Raw genomic sequence first — 19,075 nt, 5'->3', positions numbered from 1 at the left:
GCCTGTTGAGTTCCTCCAGCAATTTGTGTGTGTTGTTTAGATTTCCAGCATCTGCAGAGTTTCTCTTGTTTGTAATTTCTAGCCAAGACCCTTCACCTGTGTATTATCAAGCAAAGGCAACTAGATATATGAAAATAGACAGAAAGAAGTTTGGAGATAAAGAATGATAGGTACTCATTTCTAGTTAAGGAAAATTCTATTATTGCCCCTTGTATGATACAATAGATGCTTGACCTCATCATTTACCTCTTCAGGTTCTTGTACCTTATTGTCTGCCTGCACCGTCTCTGTATTTATAACACTTAATTCTGCATTTTGGTATTATTTCCCCTTTGTACTACCCTCTGGTTTGGCAAATTGAATGCGCAGGAACATCTGCAGCTGCAGAGAGTTGCGATCGCTGCCCAATAAATTACAGGCACTTCACTCCCAATCATTAGTAGGGTCTACAGGAGGTATTGCTTCAAGACAGTAACATCCATTATTTAAGATCCCCACCATCTGGACCATGCGTCTTTTCATGGCTACCGAAGTCCCGTACCACCAGGTTCAAGAACAGTTGCTTCTCTTCCTTTCAGCTCTTGAACTAATTGACAAAACATTAATCACAACAGCCACTACAGTTTAACAACACTGTAACTACTTTGCATACATATCATATTTGTTTTTTTGTTCTAATTGTGTTCTTTCTAGGAAAAATTGTGTAAAATTTACAATATGTTTAATTTATGTTTTTCTTTTGAATGACATGCACCTGTGATGTTGCTGCAAGTTTTCCTCTGCACCTGTGCATACATGTACCTGTCTATATGACAATAAATTTGAATTTAACTTTGACACACTGACATGATAAAATGATTTGAATAGATGGTATGCAATATATGGCTTCTCACTATACCTCGGTATATGTGTCAATGAAAAACCACACTTAACAAATTACCGATTTTAGAGTTGCTTCTGTTCTGGCAAATGTCACGAATTCATTAGTCTGATGAACAAGGGACACTCATACCACACAGCAGCAATGCACGACATAATGACATGGACAAATTCAGGGTGACACAAGTATAATCCTATATTTTACCTCCATAAGAAATCCATCTCAGAATCAACGTGAAAAACAATAAAAGATTACAAATCATTTCTATACTTGTTAATTTAGCATCTAACAAGTTCTGTAACTGAAATTATAAATTGATTGTAAATATAATTTTTACTGTTGTGATGTGAAATAATTAAATTCTGAAACCTTCATATATTTCAATACCTGTAGTCAAGTGATCAAAAGATGATATAGCACACGTTTGACATTTAATGTGCATCAGTCTGAGTTAGGGTTCTCTATTCGGTACCATCCTTTTAAGAGCTATTAAATTATTCAATTGCATGTGTGGTGCGTTATTTTGTTTAGTGAAATGTATTCAAACAATGGAATCAATAAGTACTGATAGAAATATAGTTCAGGAATTATAGCTGATAAAACATGAAATTATCTGAATATTAATTGAAAACGTCATTCCAAGATGTTTTAATTGTTGGACAGGAAAGACCCAGATGATTCATTACGCCAAACCAATAGGACCATATGATCAAACATAATAGCTGTCACCTCCCAAATCAGAGAAAAGGGTTTATATATGTGCAGTACATTTACTATTATGCAAGTTAACAGAATTTTAAAAATACCTTCTTTTAAATCCTGGTTGTTAACTTCTCCTGTTTTCTGTGCACAGTAGGCTTCTCGCATCTGTATGCCACCTCCACACAAGGATGATTGATTGCTTCGACGTCGGTCCTGTTGACTGAGTAGAGGAGTCACCTGGCACTCATTCCAATCTGTTGTTTTCCAAACATACCTGGTATAAAATGAAAGTGGCAAAGATTTTCCTATTTCTAAATCGCTAGATGTCAGAAATCAAGGAATTGTGTAAGTTATATCCCGCTTCTAAAAGTTCATTGATAACTTATTCTAAAACATTCATATTTTCTAAATTCACAAGTATTCAGGTTATACATACAAAAAAACATATTTCACATGTAATCAATATGTGTGAAGAAATTATAATTTTTGATTTCTTCAGCAATTTCTAGGAAAGTAGAATTCTAATAATCCATCAACTGACCATTCTGAAATCTAGATGGGTCTGCATCTGGCTTACAAGATAGTGTGTGTTGTGCTATATTTCAATTCTTTTGGACCTCTACTCCCACTCTCCCTTTCAACTCAACTGGGCCCCTGTATCCATCCTCCTTTTCATTCACTGGGAACCAAGTTCCTATGCTCTCTCCAGCTTCTCAGCCCCAAACATTTCATGCTCCTTCTGATGCCATGCCCCAGTTCCTGTATTCACCTCTAGCTCAACAAGACCCTGCTTCACACACTTCCTTCACACATTTTTCCAAGGATCATGAATTCCCATTCAATCTCTTTAAACTGACCCAGGTCCCAAATCCCCATCCTCCATTCAGAACAATTAATTTAGAGTGAATTAAAAGTGAGCTGGAGAAAAACATCCTAAAGTCTGGAAAACTCATGAACCTGGCACCTGAACATGCCAGATTATTGGAGCTATAGATTGAAAAAAATAAATATTTCTCATGATCAAAATTGATCTATAACCAATACTATGCTGATACCGAGAACTCAACTTTCTTTTTAAATTATGAAGGACTGCAACCAAATTTTAGATTCATTTGCTCAAAAAGTGGAAGGCTTTACAATGATGAGGCAATGGCGTATGTAGCCAGGTATATTAAGCTGTTGATAGACTCAACCAGTGCTGTTTTTATACACTGTATATTTATAGTGCTCATCAGTCAAGTTGAGGAAACCAAACAATCAAAGCTCCAAAACATTCAGCCGTCTAGATAACAACAAGATACTTAATTTTGAGGGCTTCATAAAGCTTAAGGTTCATTAAGCATTAAAGTTCTTTAAAGCTGCCATAGCCAGGGAGACTGAAGGGTGTAATGGGGACAAGCTCCCACTAGCTAATAAATGCTCTCAATAGTACACATCTCAAATTGGCCTCTTACAACCAAGTCCAGCTCCTGGCCTTCATGTGTGGCTTAGCTACTAAGCCTGGTGGAACTATTTCTACTGACAGGAAAAGGGGAAAAGGCAGGTTTCTGGTGCCTTAAACCAGTCGCTTTGGGCAGATGGGACTCATCAACCAAGGTTGACAGCTCATCTAGAAGGAAATATCTGATCGCAAACTATTGCTTCCATGCGGCTATACCCATTCATGGAGAAGGCTTTCCTGAGGAAAAACCTAGAGCTGGAGTCCCTAAGGTAGACCTACGCTGAGTTCAGTGCTGACTGGCAACTGCTGCATGCCGCTGGTGCCAAGCTGTATCAGTCTCTGTCATTCCTTTAGAGTCATTGGCTGCATGGAGAGGGCGAGCTTGCTGCAGAGGCAACAGCTTGCTCTCCAAATCATATTGCCCTGGCTTGCATATACAATGCTGACTGCACTCCATCGTGAACTCCGACCGAAGGAGGGCTTCAATGAAACTAAAGAGGGCCTATGTTCTAACAAATGAGAATGCAGTCTTAAGCCAGCTGATAATTGGAATGAAGCGGAGGGAGGAATACACTTTAACCACTCTGCATGAAACGCAAGAAAATGAATCTCAAGGTTGTATATGATGTCATATATGTACTTTGATAATAAATTTACTTTGACCATTGAACTTTGTATATTATGAATATCGGACGAGAGATGGACATGACATTTCACAGAAAATAGTCATTAACATTACTGTAGCAGCTAACGTTTTCAATAATACCAACTAGACCAGGGAAAGCTATTCAGTATTTTGAACATCTCCTGCCATTAAACTAGTTAAATTAGTATGAAATCTGGAGCTTATCTTCTCCCTAATGGAAGATCTTCTTGTCAATTCTCAGGCCCAACCAGGGTGCAATGACTTGTGGATAATCTTTCACATTGCATTCAAAAGAGTCAAAAGTCACCCAATGTGCAAGCACCAAGGTGGAAACAATTGTACACACTCACCTTTCCACTTTACAACTCAGAATGTTTCCATTTTCACTCTGGATTTACTACTTTTAAATTCCAAAAAGATCAAATTCCACAAGATATAATAAGAGCAAAATTACGCCATTTGGCCCATCGAGTCTGCCTCACCACTCAATTATGGCTGATTTATTACCCCTCTCAATCCCATTCTCCTGCCTTCTCCCTGTGACCTTTGACACATTTAATAATCAAAAGCCTATCAACTTCCAATGATATCCAATGACTTGGTCTCCACAGCAGTCTGCGGCAATAAATTCCGCAGATACACTACACTTTGAAGAAAGTCCTCCTTCATCTCTGTTCTAAAGCAACATCTTTGTATTCTGAAGCTGTGCCCTCTGATCCTGGACTCCCCCACTAGATCAAACACCCTATGAGGATGAGTGATGACTGTAGTGCATGCAATTGTCAATGTATTCCTTCAGTCATAGAACATAGAACATAGAATAGTACAGCACATTACAGGCCCTTTGGCCCACAACGTTGTGCCAACCCTCAAACCCTGCCTCCATATAACCCCCCAACTTAAATTCCTCCATATACCTGTCTAGTAGTCTCTTAAACTTCACTAGTGTATCTGCCTCCACCACTGACTCAGGCAGTGCATTCCACGCACCAACTACTCTCTGAGTGAAAAACCTTCCTCTAATATCCCCCTTGAACTTTCCTCCCCTTACCTTAAAGCCATGTCCTCTTGTACTGAGCAGTGATGCCCTGGGGAAGAGGTGCTGGCTATCCACTCTATCTATTCCTCTTAATATCTTGTACACCTCTATCATGTCTCCTCTCATCCTCCTTCTCTCCAAAGAGTAAAGCCTAGCTCCCTTAATCTCTGATCATAATCCATACTCTCTAAACCAGGCAGCATCCTGGTAAATCTCCTCTGTACCCTTTCCAATGCTTCCACATCCTTCCTATAGTGAGGTGACCAGAACTGGACACAGTACTCCAAATGTGGCCTAACCAGAGTTTTATTGAACTACATCATTACATCGTGACTCTTAAACTCTATCCCTCAACTTATGAAAGCTAACACCCCATAAGCTTTTTAACTATCCTATCTACCTGTGAGGCAACTTTCAGGGATCTGTGGGCATATACCTCCAGATCCTTCTGCTCCTCCACACTACCAAGTATCCTGCTATTTACTTTGTACTCTGCCTTGGAGTTTGTCCTTCCAAAGTGTACCACCTCATACTTCTCTAGGTTGAACTCCATCATAATTATGTGGGGTTTAATGTCAGTTTGTGTTCAGTGTATTTGCAAACCAAGTAACAACAACATTCATGTGAAGGAGAATAGCTGAGACTTATTCTTCTTGGAAGTTCAACCTGATCCAAGATCTATTCCATTTTCAGCTGTGTGCATTGTAATAGCCAAGTGTGAAGAGTTTGGAAGTCCACACTGTGTACAATACACACTGTGGACACCCATCGAAAGAAAGATGGATCGGCCCACTGCTCAACACATATTCAACGTGAATTTCTTGGCCATAGAACTTTAAAGGAATTACTCGGATAAAATTAAACTTGCGCCCAATATTGTTTTTCTTTCCTTTATTCAGTCTATAAAATTTTCACTTACACTTTATTCAATCAAGCTTCACTTTTTTGGAGGCTTTTATTGTGAGAGTAATGCATTTAAAATGTTTAACTTCTCCGTTATTCAATGATTTCAAAAAGATTTGCATCTACAAGGACTACAGCAACAGATTCTATGGAAGAACAGTGTCAGTATAAGCAATTTTTGGTCTCTGACCTTTAGCTATACACATGCAGACTCCAGAAGTTATCAGTTTTATAGAGTAATGACGGTGAATGCAAACAGTTTTATTGCCATCATACTGTAACTGCACCATGGATTTAATACTCTGTGGAAGTCCTGATAACATAAAATCATTTGCTTTTCGTATGAAGCACAGCACAAAAAACACAAGCAAATAGGAGCTAGAGTAGACCATCAGGTCCCTTCAATACAATCATGGCTGATCTATGCAGGCATCAGGTCCACTTCTGTGCCAGTTCCCTGGCCCTCAATTTCTTGATATTTCAAATATTCACCTGTTTCCACTTTGAATACATCTAATGATTCAGTTTCCATTACTCTCTACGGCTGAAATGTATAGCTACCTTCTGAGACAAGGCATTCCTCTCACCACTATTTTAAACGACAGACCACTTTTCTTGTAAATATTCACCCATGTCTGAGACGATCCCACCAGTGAAAGCATCTTCTCAATGGCTATTCTAAGCCTGCTTTGGATCATGTATGTTTGAATAAGGTCACCACTCATTCCTCAAACCTCTGAGCAGTTCAAACCAAAGCTGCTTAACTTCTCCTGGCAGCACAGTTTTTCATTCCTGGAATTATCCCGATGAACCTCTTTTAGCCTGTCTCCTTTTTTATCTAAAGGAACCTAAATTATGCATTGTATTCCAAGTAGGCCTCGCAAACACCATGTATAAAAGTAATAAAAATCCTGAGACAAAATATGATAAATGGTAATATTTAAACTTCAAGCAAATATTTTGCTTTGCCCAATGCCTTGGTACAAATTCCTAACAACTTCAAAAAATGACATTTTCTGAGCTTGTTGAATTCAAATGGCAAGATACTGGCTGAGACCCCTATGACCTAAACTCAGCTATCTTTGAATGTGCATTAGCAAATGTGGAATGAAATTGCATTTAATTTTGAAACTATTTTTCAAGCAAAATTCAATGTTCAAAATTCAAATTTCAAAGTTCAATGTAAATGTAAATAAATTTCAAATAATTCCCCATATACACCCCTAAGAATTGTTTTCTTGTCAGCATACTCAGTAAATCCATAATAGAATAATAATCATAATATAATCAATGAAACATTGCACTATATTGGTCGTTCAACCAGTGTGCAAAAGGCAACAATCTATGCAGATACAAAAGAAAGTAATAATAATCAATAAATAAATAATTATTATTGAGAACATGAGGTGAAGAGAATTTGAAAGCGAGTCCTTAGATTGTGGGAACAGTTCAATGATGGGGCAAGTGTAGTTATCCACTTTGATTCATGAGCCTGATGGTTGAGGGGTAATAACTTCTTGAACTTGCTAGGTCAGGAAGTTGTTACCCCTTCCTGAGGCTCCTGTATCTTCTTCATAATGGCAGCAGTGAGAAGAGAGCAAGTCCTGGGTGGTGGGAATCCCTGAGGATTGATACAGCTTCCCTGTGATAACACTTCATATAGATGTGCTCAATGGTTGGGAGGGATTTATTCGAGATGGATTGGGCCATATTGACTACTTTTTATAGAATTTTCCATTCAAAGATATTGGTGTTTCCTTACCAAGCTGTGATGAAGCCAGTCAATATACTCCACCACATATCTATAGAAGTCTGCCAAAGTTTTAGATGCCATGCCAAATCTTCACAAACCCCTAAGGAAGTTGAGGTGCTACTGTTCTTTCTTTGTAAATGCACATGTGCTGGGCCCAGGACAAGTCCTCTGAAATGATAACATTGAGGAATTTAAAGTCGCTGACCCTCTCCAACTCTGATCCTTCACTAAGGACTGGCTGATGGATCTCTGGTTTCCTCCTCCTGAGGTCAATAATTAGCTCTCTGGTCTTGCTGACGTTGAGTAAGAGGTTGTTGCTGTGGCACCACTCAGCCAGGTTTTCAATCTCCCTCCTATATGCTGATTCCTCACCACCTTTGATTCGACCTATGACAGTGATAACATCAGCAAACTTGAATATGGCATTAGAGCTGTGCTTAGCCATACTGTCATAAATGCAAAGTGAGTAGAGCAGGGGGCTAAGCACACAGCCTTGTGGTGCACTTGTGCTGATGGAGATCATAAAGGAGATTTTGTTACCAATCTGAACTGACTGGGATCTGCAAGTGAGGAAATCGAGGATCCAATTGCACAAGGAGATATTGAGGCCAAGGACTTGAAGCTTATTGAATAGTTCTGAGGGAATGATGGTATTGAATGCCAAGCTCTGGTCAATCAAAAGCATCTGGATGCTTGCATTTTGCCTCCCAGATGTTCCAGGGTTGAGTGAAGAGCAAATGCTATGGATTTGTTGCCCGGTAGGCAAATAGGAGTGGATCTAAGTCACTTCTCAGGCAGGACTTGATCACCAACCTCTCAAAGCACTTCTTCACAGTGGATGTAAATGTACTGGACGGTAGTCATAGAGACAGGACACCACATTCTTCATTGGCATTGGTATAATTGAAGTCTGCTTGAAGCAGATGGGTACCTCAGACTGCCAAAGCGAGAGGTTAAAGATCTCAGTGAACACTCCAGCCAATTGATCAGCGCAGGTCTTTAGTACTTGGCTAGGTTTCCTATCTGGGCCAGATGCTTTTCATATGTTCACCCTCCTGGTGGCTGCTCGCATATCAGCCTTAGAAACAGAAATTACAGGATCACTGGGGACTGCGGGTGTTCATGATGCTTCCTCCATATTTTGACAGTCCAAGTAAGCACAGAAGGCACCGGTATTGTGTATAATTAAGGTGGAAATGTTATTGCTTATCCTTATTGATTGTCTGGTATTGCATCCTTAGAGGTGTATGGTGTGACCAGGGAGGAACCTCTGACGGTGGGCTTGTTGTGCTCTGCACAGAGGAAGCTCGTCCACTTTTGGTGTCCACCTGCCACTCAGTTTTCACCTGCGGCTCCAAATAATAGTGTGCATGTGATAATGGCCTCACCCTGGTACACCGCTTCAACAGGCAGGCTAAACAAGGTGAGGGAACCTCCTACCCCGGTGAGGTAGGGATATGCCTACCCCAGCATGCAAAGCCAATTCCAGCAGACTGGGTGGATGAGATCAACTACAAGATTTATTAGCCAAGAAGGCGGTGTTGCAACACTTCATAGAGAGCAAAGGCATGACAAGGCACAGAAGGTGTCATGGCTATCCACAGCAGCTGAGACCATTTTTTTTACGATTGGACCGAGATTTTTGAGGCCAAGAGAGTGGAATTGCCACAGTGAAACAGCTTTTAAACTTAAAACTCCTCCTGCACAGTCTGCGTCATTGTCAGAAAAGACAGACAACCAACACATTGCATCCTTTTACTTTACTGAACTTGTAACATATTACAGACATAAATGCAAACTAACACTGGAAAAGAGAGTTCAGTCATCAAAGCAGCATTCTTTAGGCATAGAATATCATAAATTACCTTTTCTATCAGATTGGTCACACAGTTCTGTGTACTTTATAGCTATAGCTGATAACCAGCTCTGGTTTTGCAAACATAGAGTGAGAGGTTGTTGTTTGGGCACTACTTCAGCAGGATTTCAATCTCTCTCCTATGTGCTGACTTGTCACCACCTTTGATTCAGCCAACAATAGTAGTGTCATCAACAAACTTAAGTATGCCATTGTAGTTAGCCACACAAGCATGGGTACAAAGTGAGTAAAGCAGAGAGCTAAGCTCACAGCCTTATGCTGCACCTGTGCTGATAAGTGTGGAGGAGATGTTGTTGCCAATCCACACTAACTGGAGTTTGCCAGTGTAGAAATAAAGGATCCATTTTCACAAAAAAGCTTTGAGACCCAGGTGTTGGAGCTTAGTAATGAGTTTTGAGAGGATGATAGTATTGAATTCTGAGCTGTAGACAGTGAAAAACATCCTGATGTAGAGATCTTCAGTATCCAGCTGTCCAAAGCTAATAAGATGACATCTGCTGTTGACCTGTTGTGATGGTAGGCCAAATGGTGCAGATCAAAGTCACGCTTCATGCAGGAGTTGATATGCTTTATGATCAAACTCTCAAAGCACTTCATCATGGTGGATGTAGGTCCTACAGAATGATCGTCTTTGAGGTAGGTTACCATGTTCTTCTTGTGCACTGGTATGAAGCAGATAGTACCTCAGACTGCTGAAGTGAAAGGTTGAAGATATCCTTAAATGTTCCAGCTACTCAATTAGCACAAGTCTTCAGAACTTGGCCAAGCGATTTCCATTGGTTCACCCTCCTAAAAGATGCTCTCACATTGGCCTCAGAGACAGAAATCATAGGTTTATCAGGAGCTGTGTGTGTTTGTAAAGGTGCCACCATGTTCTATCAGTCAAAGTGAGTATAAAAAGAATTCTCACCTGAGAGTTAACCTTATTGTCATTTGTTTCTTGGTTTTGTTTTGTAGGAGGTGATGGTATTCAATCCTTGCTACAATTGGCAAGCATCCCTCTGTGATTCAAGTTTAGTCAGAAATTGCTTTATAGAAGTCAGACTGTATCTGCATTTCTTGTACTTTCCTAGATACCAATCCCAAAAGCTGCCAATCCATCCCTCAGCAGATGTTAGATCTCCTGGTCTAATGCATAGTGTTGAGGCTCTGCCACTGGCAATGTAAGGCCATGACAAAATGAAGGGCAGCTGCTGTACATTCAGAGCAGGCATGAACCAGCAAAAAGTTTGGTATTACTACATTCAAAAAGGAAATAATGGATTAATGGGACTTGTGCCAGAAATACTGGCAATTCCACAAGGTAGTACAGTAATTTCTCAACATATTCTTACTCATCTTACTTGAAATCACTCAGCAGGAGAGGATAATGTTCAGAAGTAGTATACAAAGCACCCCCCCCCCCAAATGAAGGTTAGGAGTAGTGATTGTTGTCAAATCTAAGTTCATGAATATAATATAATTTTGCATCAAACTCCCTAGCTACAGAAATCACTGCAGTTGCTCAGAAAAGCAATTTGAGCTGCATGAAAAAATATCATTGGTATCATTGTTTAGAAACATTTTTCAGCCAAGAAATATTGCTTTTATAATGAAGTCAAGTGCATATTAGAAAGAAGAACATTTGCAGTAGTGAGATAATGAAACTCCCAAGGAAGAGAAACTGCACCTCAGCTAACAGACATCTTCTAAAATAGTTGTGAACCCAACATCTACCCATTTTTGCCATTGCAAAAAGTTAAAGTATACCTTATAACTCTCAACCCTCAATAATTTGAAACGAGGGGTGGTGATTCCTTTGCTTGCATCTTTGGAAACAGTTCTACTTCCATCTTTAATATCTCTGTTTTACCCCTTTCAAGGTTCTTTTAAAGATCCTGACCTGGAATTACACACTGACTAGGGTTCTTTGTGGGAATGGGACCTGTGCACGGGGTTTCACAACTGGCCATTGTTTGGCACGCCAAATGCTTGGCCTAAGAGTCCAGCTTGGATTCAGAAGCCTAGGATTTCGGGGCTCTGGAGGCAGGTAGATCGAAGGTTGGTGCAATGGCAGGAGATCTGTGTGTCATTGGGGCAGTCGGAATATCTATGGCTGTTTACCAAGAGACACCAGATCTTTGGGCACAGAGCTCGATAAAAGCAACGTAATGAATTTTAACATCGAAAACCAGCGAGTTGTTTGTTATATCTCCGCTCTCACTCTGAAAAAGGGACATCTCTTTCTCCTTGTGGAATGTTGAATTCTGGGTGAACAATGTAGTCCTTGGGGTAACTGCAAGTCTGTGTCTTTGCTGTTGCATTGCTCACACTTGACTGCTTGGTGGTGGGTGCCGATGCCTTTTTTTGCTGCTGGGGGGGAGTGGGTATTGTTGCTTGCTGCCGCTTATGCAGGGGAGGGAGGGGACTTCGGGGTTCTAACATTTAACTGCCATTTATTCTTTGGGGGCACTCCTCTGTTTTCATGGATGGTTGTGAAGAAAAAGCATTTCAGGATGTATATTGTATACATTTCTCTGACATTAAATATACCTTTGAAACCTTTGAAAAGGCAAGTCTGTTGACTTCACCATAAGCACATCAAATGATATTTATAGTACTTTGTAGAAATGCGATATTACCTAACAAGCCAAAACAAAACTTGCTCAATATACAACTCATCTTATCCGTAAAAATCTGTTTTTATGGCAGCTTTTATTCCAGAGCTGAAGAGCTATTTAAAGTTTCAGTATATTCATTACCATCATTATGTACCATGTGGAATGACGAGGGCAATTATGGTCTTCTCTCTGTCTTTAAGACCATGATTGTTCTTGTCAAATTTTTTTACAGAAGTGGTTTGCCATTGCATTCTTCTCGGCCATGTCTTTACAAGATGGGTGACCCAGCCATTATCAATACTCTTCAGAGATTGTCTGCCTGGAGTCAGAGGTCGCATAAGCAGGACTTGTGATGTGCACCAGCTGCTCATACAAACATCCACCATCTTGCTCCCATGGATTCACGTCATCTGACTTGGGGGGCTACTCCTTACTCAAGGGTGACCTGCAGCCTAGCAGAGGGATGGAGTGCTTTACACCTCCTTTGGTAGAGTCATATCTCCATCCCACCATCCAATACAGTATTTTATTCAAACTAAAATAAAAATTACTATCAAGACCACAGGCTCACACAGCATCATTTATGGTACATTTGAGTGCTTCTGTTTTTCGTATGGTTTGGTCTGAGTGGTCAGGGAGTAAATTATTTTATTAATTTTACTTTATTAATTTAAATAATTTGAATGAATTATTTTATTAGTTTCATTTTATGTGTGTTGCTCCAAATTAATTTGCCTATAATGTCACCCGTTTATCAAGAGCTGCACAAGGCAGAGTGTTACTATACCCATGGGACGTTGAGTTCATTGCTTCCACTCCCCAGATTTGAGCCAGAGTCCAATGAAAACTACAGAATTAACAAGTACTCTCCTTAAAGTGTAAATTATTTCTAAATTTGCATTTATTTAGCATAATTTCCTTCAGAAATGCAACATTCTGACCGACTCATCGCTATTTCTGATCTCTAACATCTTAAAATGGAAAAAGAGCATCCCAGAGAGTAATCAGCACTTCAAGTGTCTAAGACAGGAACAGAGAGAAGCAGATACAAACAGTGGAAAGTGCAGATAGCATCCCATTTACCCGGTCAAGCCCCACCTGTGGCAAAGTCTATAGTGCCTCTAGATAGCACTCTTTAAACACTTCGGAACCCAAAGCATTGGAGCACAATATCCTTCACTCCAAAAAAAAACTGTCCAAAAGAGAAAGAAAAGGAGCTGGGAGCAAGAAGTAACATGTATTTAACTAGTATATCACAAATTGAGATATTACTAACTGATAATAATAATCAAACTGTTGCATACTGTTTGAATGATAATTTAATAAGTGAAAGAATGTCATGCTTTTTATGTACACTAGTTAAGGCTGTAATTAACTAAATCTTAATTTGGTAGTATTGGATGTCTATTGCTGTCACCTCTAATAATTTTGAAGGATTTGTGGCTATATAATGTGTTTCTAACAGCAGTGAACTAATTTTGCGAGTGTACTGTTCCTCATTGTGCACGCAGATGATTTTATGGCAAACTATAGTCAGATTCACCAAAGCATCGCATCTTCAGTTACACTCTGATCATCATCACATCAAAATTCCAGGGATTTATGGCAATCATTGATCACTCAGTATGCGGGTCATTGTAGATTAACTAAAAGAAGAATTCATGAGGCTAATGTCCATTAAAATAATGTGTGTACTTACATGAACAAAAAAAAGAGAAAATAATCTGCCCGGCCAGCAGCACTGTATAAGGGATTTTGAACAGAAGATTGATTTACTAGCACTAATGATATCCTGGGTTCAGATAATGGCTGGAAATTGTTTGAGCTTCCTTCTGGTGGAATATGTGAAATCTAAATCCTTCAAAGATTCAATTATTGTTTGGCAATCACCACTACATACTGCTGCATGTCTCCAATTATTTCCACATATTTTACAAGGACCCTTCATTGATCTAACAGCACAACATTAAAGTGGCAGAACTAGCAAATACAGTAGTGGTGGTCAAAATGCTTTTATACAGACGCATGAATATACAGGCAATGGAGGAATACAGATCATGTGCATTCAGAAGGGATTCAGTTTAATTAGATATTGTGTTCAGCACAGAAGACATAGGCCGAAGGGCTTGTTCCTGTAGAAATGAAATTAGAATCATCTTATTATTGTTACATGTACAGTACCAAGATGCAGTGAAAAACATTACGTCTTGCATAATGTTTATGTAGAGCGGAACATTACACAATGCACTGCCGTCAAACAAGGTAGAACAATAGCAAAGCAGAATAAGTGGGGCCCATGATGGACTCCATTTCGTGCCGAGGCAGATTGAAATGATCGAGGTGAGCGAGTGCTCGGTGCCGTCTATCGGCCTCTCGCTCGCTGTGTGTGACACTCTCTCTCTCCCTCTTCCTCGCTGCTCCTGAGGGAAGGTCCCTGCATTCAAATGCTCTCTCCATGCTGTCAGAGGATGGTACCAAAACTCCGCGTCCGCAGTTTGCGGATTGGGCTGTAGCTCACATTATGATGTGTTTCTGATTGCTCCCTTTTCTGCTGTTATTTTGGGCGACCTTGAATTGGGGCAGCCTGCAGATAATGAGCTGAACAGAATATAGACTCTTTCGATTTTGTGTCTTATTTTCTGTGTTTTCATTCATACTTTCTTGTTGCCATTTGTGCTGTCTGTCTTTCTGCATGTGGTGGGAGGGTTGATGTTTTTGTTTAAACAGGTTCCATGGTTTTCTTTGTTTCATGGTGTCTGTGAAGAAGGCTAATCTCAAGGGTTGTATTCTGCATTCATGCTTTGAGAATAAATACCCTTTGAATCCCTAAAAAAGTAACAGCTACAGGCAAGTGCAGTACAGCTAAACAAGATCATGAGGAGGTAGATTGTGAGGTTAAGAGTCCAACTTATCGTACTAGTGAACTATTTGATAGTCTTATAAAAGTGGAGTAGAAGTTTCCCTTGAACCTGCTAGTGTGGGCTTAGAGACTTTTTTTATCTTCTGTCCTATGCTCTATAAAATCACAGATTCACTAGGGATCCGATTGGTCTTGCTACTCTCATCATAAGACCATAAGACATAGCAGCAGAATTAGACCATTCAGCCCATCGAGTCTGCTCTACCATTCACTCAACCCCATACACCTGCCTTCTCACCATATCGGTTCATGCCCTGACCGATCAGGAAACTATCAACTTACACCTTAAATATACACATAGACTTGTTCGCCATCACAGTCTGTAACAGAGCATTTCACAGATTCACTTAAAGGTCGCCCCTCAATATCTAGTTCTGGATACCCCCACCAGAGGAAACATGCTCTCCATATCCACCCTATCTAGTCCTTTCAGTATTTGGTAGGTTTCAATGAGATCCTCCCGCATTCTTCTAAATCCCAGTAAGTACAGGCCCAAAGCTACTAAACACTCCTCTTGCGTTAACCCCTTCCTCCCCAGAATCATCCTCATGAATCTCCTCTGGACTCTCTTCAATGACAACTCATCCTTTCTGAGATAAGGGACCCAAAACTGTTGACAATACTCCAAGCAACACAGATTTTCTGTTGTTTGTGATTTGATAGTACTCCAAGTGCAGCCTGACTAGTGTCTTATAAAGGCTCAGCATTATCTCCTTGCTTTTATATTTTATTCCCCTTGAAATAAATGCCAACATTGCATTTGCCTTCTTTACCATAGACTCAATCTTAAATTAACCTTCCAGGACTCTTGCACGAGGACTCCTAAGTCCCTCTCCACCTCTGATGTTTGAATTTTCTCCCCATTTAGATAACAGTCCACACTATTGTTCCTCTTACCAAAGTGCATTATCATACGTTTCACAACACTGTATTCCATCTGCCACTTTTTTGCCCATTCTTCCAATTGGTCCAAGTCCTGCTGTAATCACATTTCCTCAGCACTACCTACCCCTCCACCTATAGAACCATTGAACCATAGAACACTACAGCACAGAAAACAGGCAATTCGGCCCTTCTAGCCTGTGCCAAAACTTTATTCCGCTAATCCCATTGACCTGCATCCAGTCCATAACTGTCCAGTCCCCTCCCGGCCATGTATCTATCCAATTTATTCTTAAAACTTAAGAGTGAGCCCGCATTTACCATGTCAGTTGGCAGCTCATTCCACGCTCCCACCACTCTCTGAGTGAAGAAGTTACCCCAATGTTCCCCCTAAACCTTTCCCTTTTCACCCTGAAGCCATGTTCTCTCATATTTATCTCTCCTAATCTAAGTGGAAAGAGCCTACTTGCATTTACTCTGTCAATACCCCTCATAATTTTGTAAACCTCCATCAAATCTCCCCTCATTCTTCTACACTCCAAGGAATAAAGTCCTAATCTGTTCAATCTTTCCCTGTAACTCAACACCTGAAGACCCAGCGACATCCTAGTAAATTTTCTCTGCACTCTTTCAATCTTACTGATACCCTTCATATAGTTAGGTGACCAGAACTGGACACAATGCTCCTAGTTTAGCCTCACCAGTGTCCTATACAACCTCATCATAACATCCCAACTCCTATACTCAATACCTTGATTTATGAATGTCAGGATGCCAAAAGCCTTCTTCACAACCCTGTCCACCTGTGACGCCACCTTCAGGGAATTATGTATCTGAACTCCCAGATCCCTTTGTTCCTCTGCATTCCTCAGTGCCCTACCTATCTTCACATCATCTGCAAACCTTGCCCAAAGCCATCAGCTCCATTATCTAAATCATTGATAAACAATGTGAAAAGTAGCAGTCACAACACTGACCCCTGAGAAACAACATTAGTCACTGACAGCCAACCAGGAAAGTCCCTTTTATTCCCACTCACAGTCTCCCACCTGTCAGCCATTCCACTATCCATGCCAGTATCTTTATTATAATGCCGTAGGATTTTATCTTGTTAAGCAGCCTCAAGTGTGGCACATTATCAAATACCTTCTGAAAATCCAAGTAAATGACATCCACTGCCTCTCCTTTGTCCACCCTGCTGGTTATTTCCTTGAAGAACTCAAACAGATTTGTCAGGCAAGATTTCCCTTTACAGAAACCATGCTGACTTTGACTTATTTTATCATTAGTCTCCAAGTACCCCAAAACCTCATCCTTAACAATAGCCTCCAACACTTCCCCAGTCACTGAGGTTAGGCTAACTGGCCTATAATTTCCTTTCTTTTGCCTTCCTCCCTTCTTTAAGAGTGGAGTGACGTTTGCAATCTTCCAGTCCTCCGGGACCATGACAGAATAAAGTGATTCTTGAAAGACTACAAATGCATTTGTTATCTCTTCAGCAACCTCTCCCAGGGCACTGGGATGTAGCCCATCTGGTCCAGGTGACTTATCCGCTTTAAGATATTTGAGTATGCCAGCACTTTTTTCCTTTGTGGACTATTACTTCTGAATTAAGCCAAAAGAGAAAAGGTAAAGCATGTTTCATATGATTTTTTCTTTAGTTTGCTTGCGTTATCTTTACAATCTGCCTTAACTGACTTGAAACTGGTGTAAAAATATATTTTGACTTGATTTATTGAAATTAAGGAATTTCAGCCTTCGTGTTTGCTGACAATTTTTACACTTGTGGGAATGAAATAATAGGGAAAAATATGTACACAGAGAGATTAGTAACTCTACCTCTGAATCAAGAATGTATTTTCAATATTAATTTCATTGAATACTTACATGTGGATCATGGTACCATCTAGTAAGTTCATGTCCGAAAAGTAAAAAAGAGTAAATTTTGCAAATGATTTGTCCACATAATTTATTTTGCTGGCCTGATGGGATGCCAGCTGTCCGCTCCTGAGAGCAGCATTCAGTCATTAGTCTCTGTGCTACAAAATTTATGATAGCCGTGACCAGAACACATTGAGAAACTGCTATTTAAGTGACTTAATTTTGAATCCCAACCTGGTCTCATATTCACAGGCTAATGTTACAAATCTTTGCTCCTAACTTGGCACCTTGGACACTTCAAGGCAAAGCAGAAATTCAGGTCACTTCTGACCATTCATTTTAAACATGGACCAACAAGATTATGAATAGCCCATTCATGTCTTTAAGCCTGTCCGTTCAATTAGACCATTACTGATTTAGCTCTTAATTCAATTTCACTGTCTTTTCCTCTTGACCTAAATGCTCCCAGTTACTTTCAGCTGCTAGGAATAATACAATTCTTTATTTCAGCTTCCCTCTGAAGATTGAGCTTCCAAACTGCAGCAGGAAACTGAAACCATTCATACTACCAACTAGATTAAAAACTTTGCTGAAGAACAAAATAATAGATGGCAATTTAATACCAAGCAGTAATTCAGTCAAGCAGTTCTGCTGATATTCTTGAATTGCTCAAGCATTACTGTCAGTGTACTCAATTTGAATTAATGCCTTGAGCAAAATAATATAATCTGTTGCTAACTACCTTGCATTTTATAAACAGTTTCAAGTATTTCTCTGAGCTAATATGTAAATATAAACAGGAGAACATCTGCAGATGCTGGAAATCCAAAGCAACACATACAAAATGCTGGAGGAACTCAGCAGGTCAGGCAGCATCTATGGAAATGAATAGATAGTTGATGTTTTGGGCTGTATCCCTTCAGGACTGAGAAGGAAGGAGGGAGATGTAATTGCATATACTTTAAAGATGTATGGCACAAAAAAAAAGACAATTGCCTGCCATGTCCCCATCAGTCAAGGCAAAGGCACGCAGCGTAATTCCATCTTCATATACTAGGTGCTTCAAGTCACACCTCTTTAGTTAATGCTAAAGCACTGTTTTAAATAAGATCAACAGCTCGGTCTTTACCAGACTTTCAGGGAGTAAATTCCAGACATTTAGCAATATTTGGTAAAACAAAACCCTTAACATCCTTCTAATTTTTCATTCACTCGCTTTCAGTCTATTGCCTCTAGATTTTAATTCATATGTCAAATTAAAAAGGTTCTTCTTACTAACATTTACAGGTGCTTCATACTAAAATTTCAATTATATCCCTCAGCCTCCTCTGTTCCAAAGAAAACCACTTTAGATTATCCGACAAACTCAGCAGGTCCAAAACTCAAGGTTTTGTCCTGAAATTTCGATATTATCTCTCCTCACACAGATGGTCCTTGACCTGCTGAGTTCCTCACAGGTTGCTGCTCCAGATGCCGGCATCTGCAATCTCTTTTGTCTCCTTTTAGTTTATCCAATTTTTGCTCATAGCTCAAATTTTCCAGTCACTAACAT

General features: G+C 39.9%; 1 protein-coding gene across 3 annotated transcripts in view; it reads right to left on the bottom strand.

Moving 5' to 3' along the window:
• Nucleotides 1–19,075, bottom strand: part of thsd7ba (thrombospondin, type I, domain containing 7Ba) — a 976,604-nt gene that overhangs the window by 593,154 nt on the left and 364,375 nt on the right. For all 3 annotated transcript variants that reach the window (XM_073025771.1, XM_073025781.1, XM_073025776.1), the window contains exon 5: nt 1,687–1,856. In XM_073025771.1, the coding sequence (XP_072881872.1) occupies nt 1,687–1,856 (170 nt within the window). The remainder of the gene's footprint in view (nt 1–1,686; nt 1,857–19,075) is intronic.

This window comes from Hemitrygon akajei, chromosome 2, assembly GCF_048418815.1.
Source record: "Hemitrygon akajei chromosome 2, sHemAka1.3, whole genome shotgun sequence".
Lineage (NCBI taxonomy): Eukaryota > Metazoa > Chordata > Chondrichthyes > Myliobatiformes > Dasyatidae > Hemitrygon > Hemitrygon akajei.
This window is presented reverse-complemented; position numbering and strand designations above follow the sequence as displayed.